Source organism: Miniopterus schreibersii (assembly GCF_964146895.1).
Source record: "Miniopterus schreibersii genome assembly, chromosome: 18".
Lineage (NCBI taxonomy): Eukaryota > Metazoa > Chordata > Mammalia > Chiroptera > Miniopteridae > Miniopterus > Miniopterus schreibersii.
The window spans coordinates 25,897,429-25,920,506 of NC_138121.1; the positions used below are offsets into that span (position 1 = coordinate 25,897,429).

At 38.1% G+C, this 23,078-nt stretch overlaps 1 protein-coding gene across 1 annotated transcript in view; it reads left to right on the top strand.

Moving 5' to 3' along the window:
- The window catches only part of USP10 (ubiquitin specific peptidase 10), a 61,363-nt gene that overhangs the window by 24,851 nt on the left and 13,434 nt on the right, over positions 1-23,078 (top strand). The window contains exons 3-9 of the mRNA XM_081117844.1: positions 6,260-6,320; positions 10,326-11,363; positions 20,384-20,475; positions 21,006-21,115; positions 21,531-21,586; positions 21,815-21,918; positions 22,859-22,958. Of these exons, the coding sequence (XP_080973970.1) occupies positions 6,260-6,320; positions 10,326-11,363; positions 20,384-20,475; positions 21,006-21,115; positions 21,531-21,586; positions 21,815-21,918; positions 22,859-22,958 (1,561 nt within the window). The remainder of the gene's footprint in view (positions 1-6,259; positions 6,321-10,325; positions 11,364-20,383; positions 20,476-21,005; positions 21,116-21,530; positions 21,587-21,814; positions 21,919-22,858; positions 22,959-23,078) is intronic.

Consider the following 23,078-nt stretch of genomic DNA (forward strand, 5'->3'; position numbering starts at 1 on the left):
GGGTGAGGATTAAAAAAGAAGAAAATTAAAAAAAACAAAATCTTGCCTAATTTTCAGTATAGGCATACTTAAAATTTTTGTTAATGGGTTATAAGTAGATTGTCAGTTTTAATTTGCATTTCCCAGATTGCAAACCGTTGAGCACTTTTTCATTATTTTCATGCCTGTTGGCGATATATATTGCCACTTCTGTGAATTTCCCGACCTCTATCCATTGTCCATATTTTTTATCAAATGATTTGTCTTTTCTTACTGACTTTCAGGATTAATAATCTTTGGTTTTGCATATTACAGGTATCTCTTCCTAGCATGAGGGCTTTTAAACTTCGTATGTGATGCACTTTTTTTTTTGCTGGGTAATGGAAACACCCTTTTCACTTTAATGTCAAATATATTGACTGTTTGGTTTTTAAAAAACACCTTTAAGAAAATTTTTTCTTCCCTAAGGTAATAAAGACATTTGTTTTCTTCTAAAAGCCTTAGGTTTTTGTTTTTACTTTAGTATGTAATACAACTGAAATTGAATTGATTTTTGTATGTGTGTGGGGGTGGGATCTAATAACCCTATGGCAGTAGAAGTGGTCCCAGCACCATTACTGAGAGCTTGGCCCTTAAGTGTGATACTGCTGTGTCAGGTCGCGTCTCCATATATGCTTGGTTGATTCTGGGTCCCCTGTTCTGTGGGCCTTTTGCTTTATTTCCGTATCAATATCATATGTTTTAATTGCTGCAACTTTATCATTGGTCTCGCACACCTTCTTACAAGTTATTTTGGCTCTCCTTCATTGTTAGCTCTTCCTTAGGGATTTATGATCAGCATCTCAAAAGTTCCATGAAAAATCCTATTGAAATTTCAATTAGAATTGCATTAAAATTGTGGATTAATTTGTAGGAGAATTAACATCTTTATGATAATTTTCCTAAACATGATTGTGGCATATTTCTCCATTCAGGTCTCCTTTTATGTTCACTCTTTATGTGATTAATGGTTTTTGTTTTAGTTTAATAAAAACTTACCTGGAACATTTTTTTCAGATTTATATTTTAAATATAAAAACCTTTGAAATTGCATTGAAAAGGAAAACTGAGGGAGAAGTAAGTATACAGCATATCAAGTAAAATCTTATTTAACTTTTGTTGTTGTTAATCCTCACCCTAGGATATTTTTTCCATTGATTTTTAGGAAGAGTGGAAGAGAAGGGGGTGGAGATGGGGGGAGAGAGAGAGAAAGAGAAAGAAAGAAACATCGATGTGAGAGGGACACGTCGATTGGTTGCCTCCCACAAGAGCCAGGGATGGAACCTGCAACCCAGGCACATACCCTTGACTGGAAATCGAACCTGAGACCCTTCCATTCACAGGCCGACTCTCCAACCACTAAGCCACACTGGGCCAGGGCCCCTTTGATAACTTTTAATGAAACCTAACTAGCCTTTTAGAGCCCTTAATTTTTTTAGAGTTATGGAGGTATGATTAAATGATAACATACTGAAAGCATTATTTAAGCTTAGAGATGTAAGAAAGATTTGTTAGTCATATTCTTTTTAATTTAGAAAAAAGAAAGAAAATAAAATATCAGGTTTCATTTTAGAAAATGAGTCAATATAGTTCAGTGCTGTCTCCATCTCTTGTAGTCATTGATGTTGACAGTTAAGATTTTAAGGAACCTAAGGATATGAGCCACGATATAGTGAAAGCTAAATTCTATGTTATATTTCCTAAAGCAATACAATGTATCTATGCATTTTAGAATTCTGTAGCATTTAAGGGTTGAATATGTGTTTTCTGATAAGAGTTCATTAGGAAAAACATAATCGGATCCCATATTCCCCAAGCGTTAGTATTAATTGAGGTTCTATTCTATATACTCTGCCAGCAATTCAACTTTTAAATAATTTCTGTCTGAATCACAGTAAAATATGGTGGTACTTGCCAGAACACCACAATCTAAAAATGCTCTTTGCAATTAAATTTTTAAAAAATGATAAAGTCCAACTTCTGTACTTCATGAAAGCTTTTCTCAAGTGTGTGCATATGTGTGAGGTTTGTGAGCGCCTGTTTGCAAGTTAGTGTCAGAATAAAAACTTGGGTTTTCCTGGTGATATGAAAGTGGAAAATGTAGCATACTTCAAGTCTGAAGAGCTAAGTTCCTTTCTCACTTTCCCCCACAACCAGACTCTGTGGTCTTGGGCAATTTCCTCCATCTCATTGTTCCTTTTTTTCTTTTTCTCTTTTTTTAAAAAAAAAATATATATTGATTTCAGAGAGAGGAAAGGGGAGGGAGAGAAAGAGATAGAAGCATCAATGATTGGCTGCCTCCTGCATGTCCCTGACTGGGGATGGAACCCCGATCGTCTGGATCCCAGGTCGACGCTCAACCACTGAGCCACACCCGGCAGGGCTCATTGTTCCTTTTAAAAAAAAATTTGAAAATGGAGAATGCTTATTTACGTCACAGAAAAGTTGGGAAGTCATTAATATATGGTGTAATACCTAGTGTGTAACAAATGTTGGTAGATATGAAGATTCTGATGGTAAAGGTATGTCAGACTTTTTTTTTAAATAGTTTATTGATTTTTAGAGAAGGGATGGGGGGGGAGAGAAACATCGATGTGTTAGTGAAACATCAATTCAGGACATCAATGCAGGACTGCCTCCTGCATACCCCCTACCAGGTATTTAGCCCACAACCAGGGCATGTGCCCTTGACCGGGAATCAAACTAGCAACCTGGTGCACAGTACTGTGCCCAGCCAACTGAGCCACACTGGCAAGGACTGTCAGACTTTTTATTTGCAGAAGTAATGGCTGTGTCTCATCAAAATGAATTATAGTCAGAAATCTTAGTGTGTCTGGGCCTGTTTGGGGTTTTTCTTTTGAGCATTTATTGAATATGAGGGTAGGGTATGACAAGTGTTGTCTATCAAAATCACATGTGGCCCAGTAACCCACAAAAGGGAAATACAGGCTAATTAACCTGAATGAGCCAAGTTATTGTCCTCCATATATAATTATTACAATTCGGGGGTTTGGATTATAGTAATATAATAATATAGGACATTGACTGTTGAATGTGGTGATGTGTGGTTGGATCAGTGGGTGTGTGAGTGATGCTATCTCACTTTTGCATAATCGTTTGTTTGGCCTTTTATCTTGTAGGTAAAGTAATTGTACCTCTTACCTCCATTGTTCCTACCATGTGGCATAAATTAGAATCCAGACCAATTATTCCTCATACACTTTTTTGGCTATTAGGACCTTGATGAAGCATTTTTTCCCCCTTTACTTGGGGCCAAGAAGTGAAAAACCAAATTTGAGAAATGTAGACTATAAAAACAATTTTATAAAAAATAAACAATTTATAAAACTATAAATGTTCAAGTATAAAAACATTCTTTCCACAAAAGCATCATTCCTCTTAGCTGAGAGTTTTTTGTCTCTCTGTATTTTCTTGTTTGAGAGCTTGCCTCTGGCAAAATAGGGTGGTCAGTAGTTTAACAGAATCAGAAGAAACAATTCAGCTGAGTGATGTTAAAGACATACCTTGGAGATATTGCAGGTTCCCTTTCAGACTATTGCAACAAAGTGAATATTATAGTAAAAAGTGAGTCACACAAATTTTTTGGTTTCCCAGTGCATATAAAAGTTTACACTAGTCTGTTAAGTGTGTGGTAATATTGTCTAAAAAAACAAAGTACATACCTTAATTAAAAATACTTTATTGCTAAAAACTGCTAACCATTATTTGAGAGACTTCAGCGGGTAATAATCTTTTTGCTGGTGGAGGGTCTTGTCTTGATGTTGAGGTGTTTTCTTTGCAATATCTGCGAAGAGCATATGTAAAATGAAGTGCAGTAAAATGAGGCATGGCTATATAAACTTTTAAAGGTAACTGATATCTTTTCTAAAGCTGTGCTCCATTTTAGGAGCCAGGGTAACTTAAAAATGAATTTCTCCAACTGAAAAAAATACAGTCAGCTTATGAAAAACTATGTTTTGAACCCCAGTCATAATCATGTTATTGGTGTTCAAAATAGGGAGAGAATGCTAGTTGTTCTTGAAACTTTCCAGACTCTCATCATTGAAGGCAACACATAGACCTCAACCAGCTACTGAATAACAAGCTCAGGGTAGGATAGTGCAGGCTGCAGGTGCACATGCCATGTGTGTGTGGTGTGTGTGTGTGATAGAATTAAGACAGTTATTCTCAGTGGTTTGGTGTCTTAATGAGATTCCAGAGGAGATATTTAGGGTTTGTGAGGATCTTTTAGCAGAACAAATGGTGGGAGCACCAAAAAGATTTTAAAACATTACCTTACCAAAGGTCCCAAGTTTTGTCTTCACAAGACTGTTAGCACTATTTCAGACTAAGATGATTTGACTGTATCTAATGTAACTAGATTTTGTTTTTTTTACATTGCTCAGTTTACCTTTGTGTGAAAGATTTTATGCTCTTGCATTGGTTTTTATATTTTGTGCTCTTATAAGTAGTCGTATAAAGAGGGAACTTTAATTACAATTTATTCTGCTGTGTATTTATTATACCCAGTTACCACAGACTGAAGGGCTTATGAGTGATGGAGGTTTTGTTGAATTAAAGGTACCAGGTGCCTCTCGAGTAAAAAAAGAAACACACACACACTCACACACTTCTTCTGGGCCAGAACTAACTCCAGCATTCAGTAATTCCCACAGTTACACTCTAACCAGGTAAGTATATATATATCAAAATAAGTGTTTTAAACACACTAATAGAAAATGGCAGTATTGCTCTGGGGTCTGCTGGGTGGTGTCTTTCGGGATCCTGCTTCTGCCACTGAATGAGATTTTAAAATATGGGGAGACTAAAAAAGAAAAAGAAAAACTTTTAGTGACTTAAAATTGTATAAATTTCTGTCACCAGGGGGCACCCCAGTATTGTTGATAGGAAAAGAGAAAGCATTCTGTGTATGGGAATCTGCTCAACTTCTTTTGTGACTGCAGAGGAACATGACCCCGATTTGTGCCTTTCTCAAATGCACCTTTCTGCTCCCTATGTTTGCGCGAGCGGTAAATGCTGGAGCACATGGTGCAAGTGTTTGAATGGTGTGTGGAATGAATGGTCTTTGCACTTAAGGTGCAGAGCCAGTGTAGTGCTTCTCTGAATACAGAATACTTTCTCCTTTTGTGTCAGTGTGAAGAATAGTAGGGTGCCCCCGCATGGCGGAAATATGTGCAGTTATCAAATCCTGAAAGCGGTCAGTTGCTTTTGAATAGCACATTTTCTTAGCTTCTTATTTGTCATTAATTCTCTGGGGAGAGAACTTACTTGGTTACTTGGAGTGATAAGCTTTTATCTGATTATTGAATTGACTTGCTAAGAGTTAGCTGGAGAAATCAGCTGAGGAAGCCACATAAGCAATAGTTCTCAACAGTAATGGGCATAGGAATCACCTGGGTGCCTCCAGGACCCCACGCAGGCATGGGGCCAATGCTGCAGTGAGCAGAGTTTGAAAAAAACCCTGTGTTTTGTGTTCTTTTGGTCTCCCTTCAGGTAACAATTATTTGTCTACTTCCCTTCCCATCTAAACTTCCTTATCTCAGACATACCCGTTTAGAACATTTCCAGCTCCTAGATATCATGGAATAGGTAGGAAGCAGAAAAATCTGATGTATTTATAATACCTTTCTGCTTTTTACAAAGAGGTCAGACACTTGCCAGTTTGTTTGATCTCTTCCAAACAACGAATGTGATTTCAGGCTGTTAATTTGGTTATTTAAAGCACTGTATTAAAAAGGGAGCCACGATTCCCAGACTTTTCTTTCCCAATGGGCTCTCTCCCCTCTCTGCCCATGGGCCTGGCCGTGCTGACATGTAGTGATAGTGAACAGGAAGTGCAGATGGTCACTAAGAGCCTTCTTTACCAGTGAACAAAGACAGGTGGCTGTGGTGTTCATGGGCAGTCACTATCATCTTGTGATACGAAAGGATATATCATAAGCATTTTATTGCAGCTGACTTGCCATTTGGAGTTTATTTTTTTGCCTCATTTTTGGACCTGCTTAATAACAATAAATAATTAAAAGCATTCCTATGGTATTTTTTTCTTAAATGAAGATGATTTAATTTTATTGTCTCTCCATGTGTGTTATGTTGGTAACAATGTCATGAGAAGAAGTTACATGGATAAAGAGTTTTAATGAAGTGTTGCTTTAATGAAGTAGCACATGTTGGGTTTTAACATTTTGTTGACTTAAAATGTTTTTGATTCCCCATGCAGCTTCCTCCATACAATGGAACGGTTCTGTGTGGCACACAGGCTGCCGATGATCTACATGATGGTAAGCTTGTTCTCTCCTTTATTTCCCTGATGTAGATTCTGGCCATATGTGCTGGGTGGGCAGGGTACCTGCAAACAGTGTTTTCCTGTTTATTCATACTTTTTAAATAAACATTTCCTTACAGCTTGATGTTTTGGCTGTAAACTGTAGTAGATTTAATCACTGAACCACTTTGACTAATGAATTAAAGAGTTGACTCTGCTTCATAGTGTCAGACATTCAGGGTTTAGTTGAGGAAGTAGTTAGTTGTTCAGTTCCATTTTTTCCTCAGCAGTTCCCGTTGGCACAGGTATGTTCATCATAGCCAGTCCTTTCTGTCAGAGTTCTGAAGCGGGCTTTCAGTCTGGGTACAGAGGCTGCTGGGCCCAAGCTGGTGAATCTCTTGAGTGTGTGTTCTTAGCACCGCCCAGAGGCAGCTTGAATCTCTTGTTCCTGCAGTTTTACATTTATGACCCCATCTGTCATGAATGCTTTTGGGAATTCAGGTAACTTCTTTTGTTTTGTTAATTCTTACCCAAGGATATTTTTCCATTGATTTTTTTTTTTTTTTTTTAAGAGGGAGTGGGAGGGGGAGAGACAGAGAGAGAAACATCAATGTGAGAAATACACATTGATTGGTTGCCTTCTGCACGTGCCCTGACCGGGACTGGGGATCAAACCTGTAACCAAGGTACGTGCCCTTGACTGGGAATCAAACCTGAGACCATTTAGTTCGTGGGCTGATGTTATAACGACTGAGTCAAACTGGCTAGGGCTCTTTGCCTCCTGGTTTGTTACTTGTTTTTGGTCTCTGTCGCAGACAATGAGCTGATTCCTAGAGATGGTACTTGTTGAGATGCAGTGATTTTGTATTAAGTGCCCAGTGTTTAAATAACAGTAGGGTCCTTTAGTTAATAATAGCAGGCTGCCACTGTACAGGTCAAATTTGTTTAGACCATTTTTCAGTTTGGGTTACGTCAAAGGCCCTGGCTGGCCTTGGAGAAACTGAAAGCTAGACCTTTTCTTTGAGAGCCAGAGATTTGGTTCCATGTTTTGTTAACATGGTCAGATCTGTGAAAGGGGTTTTAATTATAATTTAGGTTTAAATATAAACCTTGAAAAGACTATCTAAACTCTTTATAGTAAAATCAGAAAGTGAGTATATCTAAAATTATCAGTTTTATAAGAAACCGTGATATAGAAAATCATAAGGGAAAGAGCAGTTCTAATGATGGTTTAGGTTGAGAATAAAATAAATGAAGCTGGAGGGACTCAAAGGCCTTTGCCCTGCTGCCCAGCCTTTGGAGCAGCATTTTTATCTGTGTCAGATTTCTCTGTGTCTGTGTACTTTGCACATAGTGAGCATACTGCAGATGTTTACGCAGTGTTTTAAAATGTTTCATTATTTTTCCTTTCATATTACACCTATCTTTCTAGTTCAGTTAGTGGCCCCACCATCTTCCCAGTGGCATAGGCTAGAGATGGGAGACTTCGCTACGAGTGCTGCAGTGAGCAGACTTTGAGAAACACTGTGTGAGGATGTAATTGTCATATTTGAATTGGCTTGCTTTCTTCCAACAAACCCACGGCCTACCTGACCTGAGCATTGAGTTCCCATGTACCCATTATATTGATTGGGTTGTTCAAAGAATGAGTTTGCAGGACTTCACCAGTCCTCCAGCCTGACAAATTGGGCTTTGTAAAGCTGACCTCTCTGCCTTGCAGTGCAGTGTACATGTGTGTCCATGTTGAGTGTTCCTGAGTAAGAAAAGGGACTGTTGCCCTGGCTGGGTGGCTCAGTTGGTTGGAGCATCGTCCCACCAAAAGGTTGCAAGTTCAGTTTCTGATCCGGGCACATACCTAGGTTGTGGGTTCCATCCCGGATTGGGTGTGTACAGGAGGCAGCCAATCAGTGTTTCTCAGTTCCCCCCCTTCCTCTCTAAAATCAATTTTTAAAACATTCTCAGGTGAGGATTAAAAATTTAACAAAAGAAGGAATATGCCCTTTATGTCATATTCTAAATTCTCTACACCTGTGAAATTCCATATCGGAAAAAAAGAAAAGAAAGAACTGTCCTGGGTAGGAATCTGCCTCTTAGTGATATGATCAAATGCTACACTGGGTAAATATTTTGATAATAGCCATAGCATATTGTAATGGTTCCATTAATGTCACATCACTTTCTAGAATGTTTTATGGTGTGATGAGATTAAGAACTGAGATTTGGAAGGCACCGTGTGTATTGGAAATCCTCAAAATCTTGTACAAGATGCATGACACAATATACACCACAGTCTGCAAAAGGTGTAGTCTCCATGAGGGGAGTGTTCTTCACTTCTTTACATACGTCAGTTTTAGTCCATGTAGCATCATTGTCCCATCTGAACATCATAGAATAGGTGATGCCTATAAGCAAAGGGGCAGTTCACTTTTAGGTATAATAGAGAAATTAACTGCTCTTTGGTGATTCTTTTCAAAATAAGGTAGCAAAAAAATCAGTGCTCAGGGGCCAAAGGATTCAAATTGTCATATTAGTGGCTTTATATGTAAACTTGCTGTAAGTGTAATTTTTTTCAGGAACTTTTTGTTGTTGTGCAGTTCTCCCCCCTCCCAATCCCAAGGAAGGGGTGTTTTATTAAAACAAATGAAGAATTAGCAGAATAGGCCCTTGCCCCTCACTAACTTGCACACAGCTTTCTCTTTGGGGCTTTTTCCTTCTATAAAAAGACTTCCAAGGTAAAATATATTTAATTCTCTGTAATGGAACACAATTCTTTTGGTATTATTTTTTTTCCTTGAAATACATACCTTGAAAAAAAATTGGCCTCTTATGCTAGACTTGGAGAAGTCTTCAGTTATACACTAAAAATGAATTATAAGGCATGTGTTCTTAACTTCAAAATTTATTTATAACTTTATTTTATCAATTATAAGCTGACATTGATGCTTGGTGTCTGTTGAAAGACACAGTTGATTCTGAAACTCAACCTTAATTTCAGAGGTATGATCTATGAAAAACATATCTTAGAATATCTAGATTGTTGTTAACTGGAAGGAAGTATTGAAGGCTTCCAAAGAGATTATTAAAAGTTCATGGCCTGACTTTATCTTTTGGTATTTTTGGAGGTACCTTCACCACTGATGGAGCTAATCCAGTATGAATTTATTTAATAGAAAATTAATGTGCATTCATGCAAGGCTATTTTCAGACTTCAGTTAAGGTTGTCAGTGGAGGAGATCAGGAGATGGATAATTTGAAAAAGTGCTTCTGAAGTATACTTTTATATAGAGGTTTAATTCTTGGTGTAGTTTATACTTTTTGAATTACTAAATTATACTAACTGTAGAAGCCATATATTTATAGCAATTATTTTAAGTCTCTAAGTTTGTCGTCATGATTTTCTTTTATTTACTTATTTTTTTTAATCCTCACCTGAGGGCATGCTTAGACTTTATGGGGGGGGATGTTGTGAAGCCACCTTCGATGTGGAAGAGAAACATCTCAGTTACCTTTCCCAGGGATCAAACCTGCAACCCAGGTATGTGCCCTGACTGGGAATCGAACTTGCAACCTTTCTGTGCACAGAACGACACTCAACCATCTGAGCCATTCTGGCTGGGCGTGATTTTCTTTTAATTGTCTAAAAAGCTTATATGTTGCTCTCAGGCATAAAGAAAACTAGTAAAGTCAGATTTCATTGAGGGGTGTTTTTAGATAGGCAGAATATTATTTGCTTTATATTATAATTTTATTTTAATTTCTACCTTCTGAAAGTCTCCATTAGCGACGCTAAAAGTAGAAGGTACATGCAGGCTGTTTTTCATATCCCCAAATTAAATATAATTTTATAGTTGTTATTTTAGCCAATTAATTATTCAGAGAAATAAAATGTCAGCTTTGTTAATTAGAAGAAGACTATAGCGTTTCAGTTTTCAAAGAGAAAATAATTATTGATACTTTTATAGTTTGTATAGCTGTATTCTTAACTAATGGGATGTTTACTGGCTGTTTTCTTTCTAAATAGGACAAGAATATCAGAGAATCGAGTTTGGTGTTAATGAAGTAATTGAACCCAATGACACTTTGCAGAGAACTCCCAACTACAGTATTTCAAGCACATTGAATCCTCAGGCCCCTGAATTTATTCTTAGTTGCACAACTTCCAAAAAGACCCCCGATGACATAGATAAAGAAGCAAACTACAGCTCCATTGACTGCCAGTACTCAGGCTCTGCCCTTGATCTGGATGGCAGTTCCAATGCGGATGTGGAAGTTTTGGAAAATGATGGCGCCTCTGGTGGTCTTGGACAAAGGGAGCGTAAAAAGAAGAAAAAACGTCCACCTGGATATTACAGTTACTTGAAAGATGGCAGCGAGGGTAGTATTTCGGAAGCGCTGGTCAATGGCCATGCCAATCCAGCAGTCCTGAACAGCATAGGCACAGAGGATGTAGAGTTGATGGGCAACATGCCCTTGTTGGGGACACCCAGGACTTGTAGTAGCCCTCAGGACTCCACGGACTTCGTTAGTGACGCTGCGCCTGGTGGTTCTTTCCCCAGAGCCCTGGACAGCAATGCTAGGACTGCAGGGCAACCTGAGGGCTGCCAGGGGCCTGACTTTGAACAGTCCTGCCTTCCTGCAGAGGCTGGCAGGGACAGCCTGTTGAGGACAGCTGTGGCTCACTCTTACATTGGGACTGATACTACTGAAAACCTTGGAGTTGCTAATGGACAAATACTTGAATCCTTGGGTGAGGTCTCAGCTGCCAACGGGGTGGAGTTGCACACTGTGGAAAGCATGGACTCGGACCCAGCTAAGGCTGAGAGCACTTCCCCTCCTGGAGATGCCCCGGCCTCTGTGGTGGGCACCACTCCCATCAGTCAGCCTAAGTCATGGGCCAGTCTTTTTCACGATTCTAAGCCCTCTTCCTCCTTGCCCGTGGCTTCTGTGGAAACTAAGTATTCCCCTCCTGCCACATCTCCCCTGATCTCTGAAAAGCAGGCTGAAGTCAAGGAAGGGCTTGTTCCAGTTTCAGAGGATCCTGTAGCCATAAAGATCGCAGGTATAGTTCAAAAGATACTGGTCGAAAGTGAAGAGGGGAGCAGATCTCATCACCTGTTGAGTGAGAAGTTTGAGACAGTCTGGGCTTATAAGCTGTGGTGATAGATGGTTACCCAGAGCAATAGTAGGTTACCCATGTGTTAATAGGAATTTCTGAAGAATGCCTGTGCCTTGCATGTTACCTAAAAGGAAAATAATATATAAGCAACATGGGAGGGGGTTGTCATACCTTTATGCTAAGTGAAAAACCTCTGTCTCTAAGTCTGTGTCTCTTACCAGCCCTTTTCTGTTGACAAATGACATTTCCATTTCTTGCCTTTTGATCCAGTACTTCTGTTCCATTGTGACTTGTGCTGTCTGTTACAACTATTGTACATCTTTGGTATAATTCCTGATTTGGACTCACTTTGCACTGTTTCTGTATTTTTTAAAATATAAAAAAGCACTTGAGGTTTTTCGTTTTAATGCCTATTGGATTGAGTAAATGGGTTTCACTTAGTTTTAGCACATCAAAGTCAGCTCTTGACACGAAAAGAAAAATTAACAGTTTGACTCAAAGTTAAGGCTTTATTTTGAAGTGCTATGGCTCAAAAGTAGAACCAATTCACAATAAAAATATAAAGCTGCATACTTTACAGTTTTTTAAGTTAAAGTATAAAGTCAGAAATATAGAGGAGCATATATGTTTCATACCATGTTTAGTAGCCTACTCTTCAGATTCTTACCTCATTAGCCAAGATAAAATAAGCTTATTTAGGTTTTCTGTGATATTTTCTAATTGTACATTTTGAAGCACCTGACAGCACTGCCAGGAGGAGGAGGAATGCAGTAGCAAGCTGTAAAACGTATACCCTTTTGTGAGTGGTCAGAATTCCATCAAATATAAAACAGTCTTTTGATGGCAGTAAGATGATAGCAAGCAATACTTTTTTTTTTTTTTTAAGTGAGCATTTTATTTATACAAAATACATTATTTTGAATACTCTTGGTGTCTGCAGTTCTCTTAAAATGAGAAGATAATTGCCCTAGCCGGTTTAGTTCAATGGTTAGAGCGTCAGCCTGTGGACTGAAGGGCCCTGGGTTCAGTTGCGGCCAAGGGCACTTACCTTGGTTGCAGGCCCAATGCCCAGCCCTGGTTGGCACATGATCAAGAGGCAGCCAATCGTTGTGTCTCTCTCTCATCGATGTTTCTATTTCTCTCCCCCCTCCCCCCTTCACTCTCTCTGAAAAGCAATGGAAAAACTATCCTCAGGTGAAGATTAAAAAAAAAGAGAAGATAATTGATAAGCCAGTCATCATTTTGGACTTCATACCTATTTTTAACAATCGAGTGATTTTTTTTATTAGAGCTTTTAGAATGTGTTCATTACAAGGGAATGCTGTTACAGTCAGGATAAGACAGTATAAGTCTCTGTATAGATCATTTAGTTAAAAGGTTATTTTAACATACAATGAGAAATGCATGGTGGGATGCTTTTAAAAATGTGCATTCTAAGTTGAAAATCTTGAAGGCATGGTAATTATACTTTTGTTCCTAAAAATTACTTCACAAAGGAGAACCTCCCAATCCTAAGAAATTTTCTAAGTATTTACAATAAGAAAGAAAAGCTTCATTTTAAATGTTTTAAAACATTCTAGTCATATGACTTAAATGTGGTTTGATACATAGTTTGCTTTGTTCTTTGTATGTTAAAGTCTAATTAACCTGCTAAATCTAATGTTAACCTGCTTTGTAAAATACTGTGAATGTAGGAGTTCTTAGTGACTTGTATTAGCGGAGAGCATTGCTACAATCCAAGTAATTATTTTTGAATTGATGTACTGTATTCCCCCATCCGCTCCCACGTTTATTTTCTTAATCCTATTTTGATTAGGCCAGTTACAAAGATGAATTAATTATCTGAGCAAAAGTTTGGTTTCTTTTAAAATACTTTATTTTTTTTAGCCTGTTTATTGAACCTTAGAAATATAGAATGTGGTTGCTGACAGTTTTCAATATTAGTTTCTGTAAGATAAGGCAGAAGATTCTAGTTATTGTTTGGAATTTTTTCCCCCTTTGTCATATTCTCCTACTTAGAGATTTACTTTATAAAAATGATTTTAAAAATATATTTAATTTGTTATGTCACATCCACTACCGTGAACTATCCGTCAGTGGACATGCTTTTAAGCGTAGGCTCACTTATTTTAAGCAGCACTTAACTGAAATTCTAGCTCCATTAAAAGATCTGTTGATTTTGGTTATCATAGCATTTACCCTATTTTAGCATCTTACTGGTTCTACTGAGAGAGTAATTTTTGTGTTTATCATTATACTTACTAGCTTTTGGGAAAAAGGAGAAGGGAGCAGTTCAGACATTGTCAACTGTTTTTTGAATTTGTAGAATAATGTCAATATCTACAGCCAGTTTTGGATCTCAGGTTCATTTATTTTGGATGTTAACATTTCTGGATCTTCAGCCCTGTCATTAAGCCTCTGCTTAAAGTGCCAGCTAATTTTTGTATAACCACAAGTGAAATACTAATTAGGATGACAGATGAACTTTAAAAAAAATACAAAAATCACTTACTTTAAGGCATTTCGAAGTGAAATACAACCACCTCTTGATTACTCGTAAACTGTTTATCCATTATATTAATGGGTTCTGCTCTCAATGTCTTGGTGGCAGGGCCATCATCATAGTGTAGGTTGTTTGTTATCATTTTGTTCCATTGGCTGTTACTTAAATATAAACCCTATTTAAGAAGGAGATGGAAGGGAAGAACACTGCAACTGAAACACAGTAATGGAGAGAGCAACAAAATCATTACAAGTTGGATCTGCTTGGGAAAATGAATTTCTGTGTCCATAACCAAAAATTTATCCTATTACTGATCTTTGCTTTGGTGGTTTATAGATCATATTTATACTCCTCCCTCTTCCTGGGAAAATGATTTCTCAAATATTTTGCATTTTCTCTTCAAGTTCTCCAAAGTAGCGATAATGTAGCACTCCCTAAGCTAAAAAGAGGTATAGCACCTGTTGACAGGAGTCCACCCTTGTGGATTGAGAGTTCAATCCATATCTGATTCGATATGCATATGTCCTCACTGATATTTATGATATGTCTCTATTTTATAGACCTAAACTGAGATCCCTCTGCTTGATAAAACATAAGCTGATCTGTAATCAATGGATAGTGGTACATTTGGGTCACTTTGCTGTCCTCCACATGAGGAGGTAACCAAGATAACATATCTTCTTCCGAAGTGATATAATGAGAAAAACAAAAACACTTGGAGAATGTTCTGGACAATTAGGAAGGTGATAGAAAAGCAAGTCAGCATATCAAAATGTCAGTTATGGGCCAGTTATTGAATCAGTGAAAGTTCTGCACCTTGTGTTTTCATGGATTTTAAATGGTAGTATAACCTCTAAATCCTAATTTTAGGGAAACAAAATTTGATGTGTAAAATGTGTATAGTAATAATCATAGCTTATGTTGGCTTAAAAGTTTATACAGGTAGTATTGCCACTGAGTTTATAAATCATTTCATTTGGTATATTGCAACATGTGAGCTACTATTTATGTCTTAAAATACAAGAAAGAATATTAATCACTCAATTTTTCTGTATGTCAGTTTCATAAAGTTGATTTCATTAATTCAGCCATTTAGTGCTTGAGCTATTACAAAAGTGAAGGCATCAGTTTCAGTTTCTCATTTATGTGATGTGGAGCCACTCTGGCATTTTGTACCATTCCAATAACATTGTTTTAGGGAGACTCACCAACTCCTGTGAGAAAGGTGGATTAGGGAAGCCATCTCTGAATGGATCTGAGTAGTAAAGTTACACCAACAATGGTGAATTGAAAAAGAGGAGAAAGTTTGTTATTATAGTACACTTGTGATTATTTGCCCTAAAAGAAGGAAAAAAAGCTTACCAACAGGTCTGACTTGGGACCACATGTCAGATTTACAGTTTCAACCTCAGGAAATAACCCTGCTTTCTCTCCTTTATGACTGTCTTTTCTGGTTTTGATTCTTTTCATTTTTATAATTATATTGCTTATTGTACTTTGGGCTAGGAATAAAATAGTAATAGAAATGGTGATACTGTTTTAAAAGGAACTTAAATAGAGCCAAGAGTTATGTGAAAAAATTAAAAGCAGTCTTCATGCTGGTTTGTCTGCAAGTCACGAATAATTGACTTGAATTATAGCAATAGGATTCATTCATTTTAACAGGATTCAATAATAGTGACGGGTGACTACAGGAATTAGAGTGGTCTTTGCGTCTGTACTATTTCACTAGGAGGGAGAAGAGGAGAAGCGCACCAACGAACTTCATCAGAAGTTAGTGTCTGGCTCAGTTTGGGGCTATTGAAATTGTTTGGGTGGGGGGAAGGCTCAATGTTACAAAAATGAATTTTTAAATTGTTTGGATATTTGGTTTTAAGAGAAAATCCTAGGTCATTAATCTTAATTTTTTACAATCTTTCAACCCTTTTAAAATGGAACTTTATTAATATATATTGACAAAACTTAATTTTAAGGAATTTAAGCTAACATTTCTTCTTGGAGTACTGAAAATTGTTGGTTCTCTAAAACTCATCCATAAATTAATATTAGCTCTTTTATTTTCTAATAAGGATTATGGAGTGTCTGTAATGAGCTGACAACCCTGCTAGGTGTGTTCTATACGTGTTTTATATTATCACACAGTAGCCTGCCCATAGCTGATTGTGGTGTAGTCTCTGTTACAGGTGAGGAAGGAGTGAAGTCATCTGCTCCAGAGTGTAAAATGGATGAAGTGGCAGAGCCAGGGCGTGAACCCAAATGTCTGATTTGTCTTCCTGGACTCTTGCCCTTGTCTGCTTTTCCAGGGGTGCTCCTGGAGGCTTTCTGAACCAAGTGATAGAATGACCTTTAAGTTCCCTGGGTCATTTCTGTCAAATTGTAATGCAGTCATTTACCATAATCAACAACTTTGGTCTCCAGATGTTTAATTCATCCCATGTCACTGTCTAATATGTACTTAGAGTATGCCATTCACTCCCTAGGTCAGTGAGTAACGATTGGCCTTGCCTTGAGGGTTGTCTAATGAATAAGACAGGAAGGGAATAGATGGCAGCTCTTATCAGTAGAAGGAATCATTTGCAGAGGGTTGTGGAGAAAGGAGGCGAGGAGGAGACTTGATGTAACTAATAGGGATGGCACCATCAGGCTAAGGACAGGCCATGAAGCCCTGTTATCTGGATGGGGAAGACTCAGCCGAGTAGTTAGCAGTGTGAAGGTGTTGTCTATAAGAAGCTTCCTATCTAGGGAAGGAGCTATATACCCCTAATACAAGGTAGCCAGTGATGGTGTCTGTTGCTATGGAGATACAGTGTGCAACTCTTACATGCCTTCAGGGAAGACTGGTTACAGTCATTAGTCTTAACTTTCAGAGTAGTGTTTAGGATCTTTGGGAGATAGTAATAACAGAATGATTCTGTATTTTTAGCTTACGGAAGACTTGCCACAGTAGAGAAAAATTTTCTAGAATTACAGCATAATCATTAAGGAACTCTAGATTCTTCAGTGTCTATTTCCTAAGTCTCTGAAGACTTATTAATCTACATTTATGAATATTGTACCAAAAGCTCTTTCAAAGAATGTTAAAGGCTTGAAAAGAAGCTAGTTTTGTGCATTAACTAATGAATCCTTTGGTTCTGCATTATGTTTCAGAGTTTTTGCCTTTTAATTTTGTAGATATGTGTCTACTTGGAATGTTCTGTTACGTACAATTATTGAACAAACCACTAGGTGATGCTAAGAGACTTGAACTTCATATTGTGGAAGATCAACAGTGAAACTGGTTTTTTACCTGCCCGCTCCTTAAAATATGCAAACCAACAGTAATGGCCAGAAGCTGGCATCGATTCAAGGGAAGGGTTGATGTAGAAACTAAGGGTTTCTGTCCAACCAACACATGCTGTTCCCCAGCTGGGTGTTGGAAAGAAGTCAGCTAATAGTCAATTTTAAGTTGTATCTATTCTCTTGATTCCATGGGGTTTGACTGTTTCATCGTCCAGGTGTGCAGAGTATTCTGGGCGTGCAGCTTAGTTAAGAGCATGAGAGGAGCTGCATTTTTCAGTGGAGCTTAGGGCAGTTAGTTCTTGATGCTTCCCTTTTGAGAGTGGAGTTAGCCTTGTAAATGATTTTTTTTGTTTAACAAGATATGAATTTAAAGTATTTTTGACCTATAAACATGCCATCTTTTTAAAAATTTTTATTAATCTATTAAAACAGTTGACATGGAAGGGAAGTTTCAGATAGATCTTGTATGCCTGTCCCCGGCCATTTTCTTTCCATATTCTTCCAGTGTCTGTATTGAACAGGAATTAATGTCAACAAGCCCCTTCCCCACCTCCCCCTTGGACCTTCACCCCAAACCCCACCCTAGAAGACTTTGCTTCCTATGCCCTTGAGACCCTGAACCTGCTTCTGCCCCCACTATTAATTCAAACCCCCCGTCCTAGATCACTGTTACAGGTTCTTCTCACGTGTCACGTAGACATGGTGCTGCTTAAGGTTTCATTTCTGACCCAGTGCTTTTCTTGCTGTATGTGTTGTCAGGATACACACTTCCAGCCCGAGCTGCAGGCGCCTCTGTGTATGTTAAGTATAGATATGTTACTTGCTGGTCTGTGAGTATGAGTATACTATTTACTGGTGTCATCTGGGTACCTCTTATCAGCGCCTCTAAACAGTAAACTCATTATCTCATCACAGCACAAAACAAAAAGTAACCCACTCATCCTGTTGTATTTCTGTGGGTAGAAGGCACCACTACCCCAGCTGGAGACGTTCTTCTGGTATCAATGCCATTTGTTGTCATCGGCCTCTGGCTGCCTCAGGGTTTCTCCAGTCCTTGGATTGGGCTGAGCATCTCTTCCACTGACCCCTTTTCAGCTTCTCTGCCCTGTGATGTCCCTTCTTCACTGTCTGCAAGCCCTCTTGCAGCAGAGCCCCCTCGCAGTCATCTCCATGCCTCCAGGAGCTGGTGCCTGGACAGGGCTCTGCAAATGGCAGCATGTCATTTAATAGAGTTCCTGGGGATAGGAAGGCAGTTGATTCTGAGTCTTACAGTTTTGTGAAAACTTAATATTAATTGGTTCTAGATATAAAAATACTATGGCAAAAATTTACAGGTCTCATGCTGGGTGTTTGAGATTGATGCTTATTTGAAAATGCAGGGTTTTTTGTAGTGTTTATATCAAATAATTGCCATTCCATGGCACATATTGGAAATTATGGACTGTTGTGATAATATGACTCAAAGACATGTAAAAATCTGTTGTAAGTAGATGATCTTAAACCTGTGGAGAAATGTTAGTATCTGAAATCTTAGAGTAAAAGATTTTAAAGTGGAACCCGTTGTCTTCTGAGGAGAAAGAACCTAGCCTCTGAAGTCAGGTAAACCCAGGTTCACATGTCAGCTCATTTATGTGACCTACACCAATTACCTAACCCCTCTGGACTTCAGTTTTCTCACATGTAAAATGGGAATGGTACTGGTGTTTGTTTGATAGGCTTGTTAGGATGATTATGAGTAATACAGATAAAGCTCCTAGCCCAGTGTCTGCCACATGACCAGTACTGTCTGTGCTGGGTGTTATCACATGGAGGCTTGTGGTTCAGTTCTGTAACTGATGTGTTACTCATCGAAGGCCCAGCACTGTTCCCTGTAGTAAGAGAGGTGAGAGGAGTTTTATAAGCTTAGTCTAATTGAACAGATTCCATTGGGTTCTCTTGAGCTTGTAATATTTTACTTTTATAAATGGGGAAAGTATTCCCTGTGCTTCCTCAGTTAGAGGAAAGAGGTCATTTACTCTCACTGGAAGGAGGGAGTGTGTGTGTTGACAGTAGAATTTTGTAAATTAATTCTGGGACCTGCCAGTCCAACTGTGAGTTAGAAAAGGCTTCTTTTGTTTGAGCGATGCCTTGGATGGATGCTACCATCAGATGTCTGCTCACCTAGTACTTCTTTCCTAGTGCACAATTTAAAAGTAAAGGGGGACTGTGTGGTCTGCCACACACAGACCGTGCATTTCAGGTGCTGACTGTGTTCCCTTGCTTCTGTGCCATCACCGGCAACTAGTTAACTTTTCTGAGCCTCAGTTTCCTTATTAGTGAAAAGAGATAGTGGTGGTACTCCTGGATTACTAAGGATTAAGTATAGCCAGTTAACGTATGTAAGTTGTAAAGCACTTGCTAAGTGTAGAAGGTGTCCATAAATTGTAGCTGTCACTGTTACAAGTTTGATTAACGGCATTTCTGAAAAAAATTATTTAAAACATTTAATTTTTTAAATCAAAGCATTCTGTAAGGATGGCATTTATAGCTATCTTAAGACTATGAAGAAGAGTGATGTCCAAGGGTGAAATCTGAGGATAGGAAGCTTATTTCTAAGTGGAGTAAGGGAATTCCAGTGTACAAAAGAGTCCCCAAACTCAACTTCTAATGAAAAATACAGTTTAGTTAGAAGATAGTGGTCCCCAGAAAAGGAGTATTGTCACTCACTGAACACTAGTCAAGCACCCACTGTGATGTGTGGTGTTCCAGAGTAGTTGCTGGGGATTCAGACATGAATGAGACTTAGGCTCTGCGCGGAAATACCCTTATAGCCAGGGTATCAGGGACCACCCTGTTAGCGAGGCATGCCTAGCTGTCAGTCCTTAGGGGGAAAGCCTGTATTAGAAAGTCCATTCTGATGCTGACATTTGTTGCTTATAAAAATAGTTCTCATGCTCTGTAGTTATATTCCCACAAGAAGATAAATGTTGGTGTTTGGGGGAAAATAATTTTAAAAAATTTTAATCATTAAATAATGTACATAATGTTGAATGGAATGAACCTTTAATACCATATACCTTTTCTTTGGATGTGAGCTTTATTGTTTATTTGAATACTCTTCCAGAGTAGAGCATAAGAATTTATTATAGTGTTATTCACTAGATGTCATTAACTCCTTAAATATACTGCTTGACTCTTTCAGAATTACTGGAGAATGTAACCTTAATACATAAACCAGTATCGTTGCAACCCCGTGGACTGATCAATAAAGGAAACTGGTGCTACATTAATGCTGTATCCTTCTCAGATGCTGTCCCCAAGGCCGGCTTTACTACAGTTTTCTCTTCCTCGAATGCATTTGACTTAGTTCAGCTTCCATGGGGCATCTACCCAAAATTTGAATCCAGAAACTTTGTTCCTTACTTAGTCTACCTCCCTTGCTTATAAACAGTGTTTTTCCTCATCCCCGCAAAAAGATTTGTTGACCTGGTAAAGACAGAATTAGGCAAGTTTTATTCTCAGTAGAGTGGTTCCAAGTCATAGGGCAGGGTGACCACTTACAACTGGAAATTTTGTTTTCATTGATTTTTCTTGGTTGAATCAAGTTCTTGTATATAAACTGCTGATTGCGGAGTAAACCCCTAAGTGGCAGTTAGGCAGTTAATCTCACTATGACTTGGTTTATTCCCTTTTTTGTTTACATATCTAAGTTGTTCAGCATCCTTGGCTTATTTAGTTTTATATGTCCTAAAACTTGATGTGCCTTTTGGAAATTTGGTATGTCTGTTTCATTTCCTTTACACTTCCTTACTCCCAATATTTAGACACTGCAGGCACTGGTTGCTTGCCCTCCGATGTATCACCTGATGAAGTTCATTCCTCTGTATTCAAAAGTGCAAAGACCCTGTACGTCAACACCCATGATAGACAGCTTGTAAGTAAGGTGCTTAAAAATGTGTTGAGGCAGTGGGTTTTCCCCCCTCTGATAATTAGAATTCAAATAGTTTAGCAGAGTTCTTGATTTCTTGCAAATGAATCCTATAATTCTATTTTTTTAAATTTAGTATTCATGATTTTATGTGGAAATTAACCAGAAATGGAATTGGAGCATTGTTTATCTGTTTTCTTTAGATTCAGTGAAATAAATTTTAGTGTTTACCAGTTTATTGCTTAATATGTACCAAAAACTTGTATAGAAAAGATTTAAGAATTCACTAGCTATTATAGCATTGGTTGCCTAAAATTTGCTGTCTTCATACTAATTAATTCTACTTAGCCATTAAGGCTTTTAGTTAAAAGCATTTCTTGTAAAATAATGTACTACTAAATATCTTTTCCCCCATGTTTAGTGTTCGGCTAATGAATGAGTTTACTAATATGCCAGTACCTCCAAAACCCAGACAAGGTGAGTAAAATGAGCTCTTCTGATGTCATTGCATATTGGGAGTTGTGAAGTCAGATGACTGAATTTGATCAATTCAGTCTTGTTGGAAAGAGAATGTCTTTAAATATAGGTTACTATACCTGTGCTATTTTCAACATTGAGTGGACATGGGAGGGAGTTTTGATGATTTTGCTTTTCTTCATTTTAAGACTTTTTGTTATGAAAATTGATGTTCTGCTTCTGTTGCAGCTCTTGGGGATAAAATCGTGAGGGATATCCGCCCCGGAGCTGCCTTTGAACCCACATATATTTATAGACTTCTGACAGTCATTAAGTCGAGCCTGTCTGAAAAGGTCTGGGACTTCTCTAATGTAGCCAGTATATAGTGTTGCCTTTTACTCCATTTTGTGCCTTAACTGTTGCTTATTCAGTGCTTGCCCTCTGCTTTAAGTGCTGTGATTGGTGGGTGTGTTTAGTAGATTTAGACTTGTTATAGAGTCAATTGCTTGGATAAATTTAAAGTGGATGGTGATAATTATCATAATCAGAGCCAACTCACGTATCACTTACTGTGCACCAAGTACAGTTGTAAGTTCTTTCATATATTAACTTAACCCTGTGAGTAAAGTACCATTATTCTCTCCTTGTTACATTTGAGGAAAGTGAAGTCATTGCTCAAGGTCACACAGCTAATAAATGGCCGAGCACAGCTTTAGCGTCAGCTCCTCCACCCCTGCACTGCCCTGCCGTTCAGGTCAAGTGGGCTGTGGGCCTGGAATAGTGGCAGCATTCAGAAGTTTCCGTTTTCTTTGTACTCACGTGCTTTAGCAGCTCCTCAGGTCCTTGACCCAGAGGAGACATTTGGAGCTGCTCATTTCACAACTCCCAATGTTGAGGAGATTCTTGGGCTTGTGCAGGGAGGTAGCCCTGGACAACTAGTTCTTGTTCTTCTAGTTCATTTAACAAAACAGCAGCATTTAAATAACCTTTTTCTTATAAAGGTATATTTATTATAGAAAATTCCAGAAATGCAGAAAAGCACAATAAAAAAAATCCCCATTAGTTCTGTCACTTAGAGATAAGTGTTTAATCTGTCTCCCCTTTCCTCCATCCTACGCTTCCCCCATCTCAGCTGTCCAAAGAAAAACTCACATGTTTTGGGGGAAATACTTTACATGAAAGTGTGTTGAAAATTTAAGAGTAGGCATAGTTTGAATATGCAGGTGTTACATTCCTGGCAGGTCTTAGGTAGTGATTGGCTAAAATTAATGTGATCGTATTTGACCTTTTCAGGGTCGACAAGAAGATGCTGAGGAATACTTAGGCTTCATTCTAAATGGACTTCATGAGGAAATGTTGAACCTAAAGAAACTTCTCTCACCAAATAATGAAAGTAGGTTATGATATATTTGCTACAAAAATGTTAGAACATTTTCTTAAGAATTATTTTAAAATAAATGTTCTATGCTTTCCCCCCCCTCATTTGCCCTCAAAATCACTTATTTACTCATTA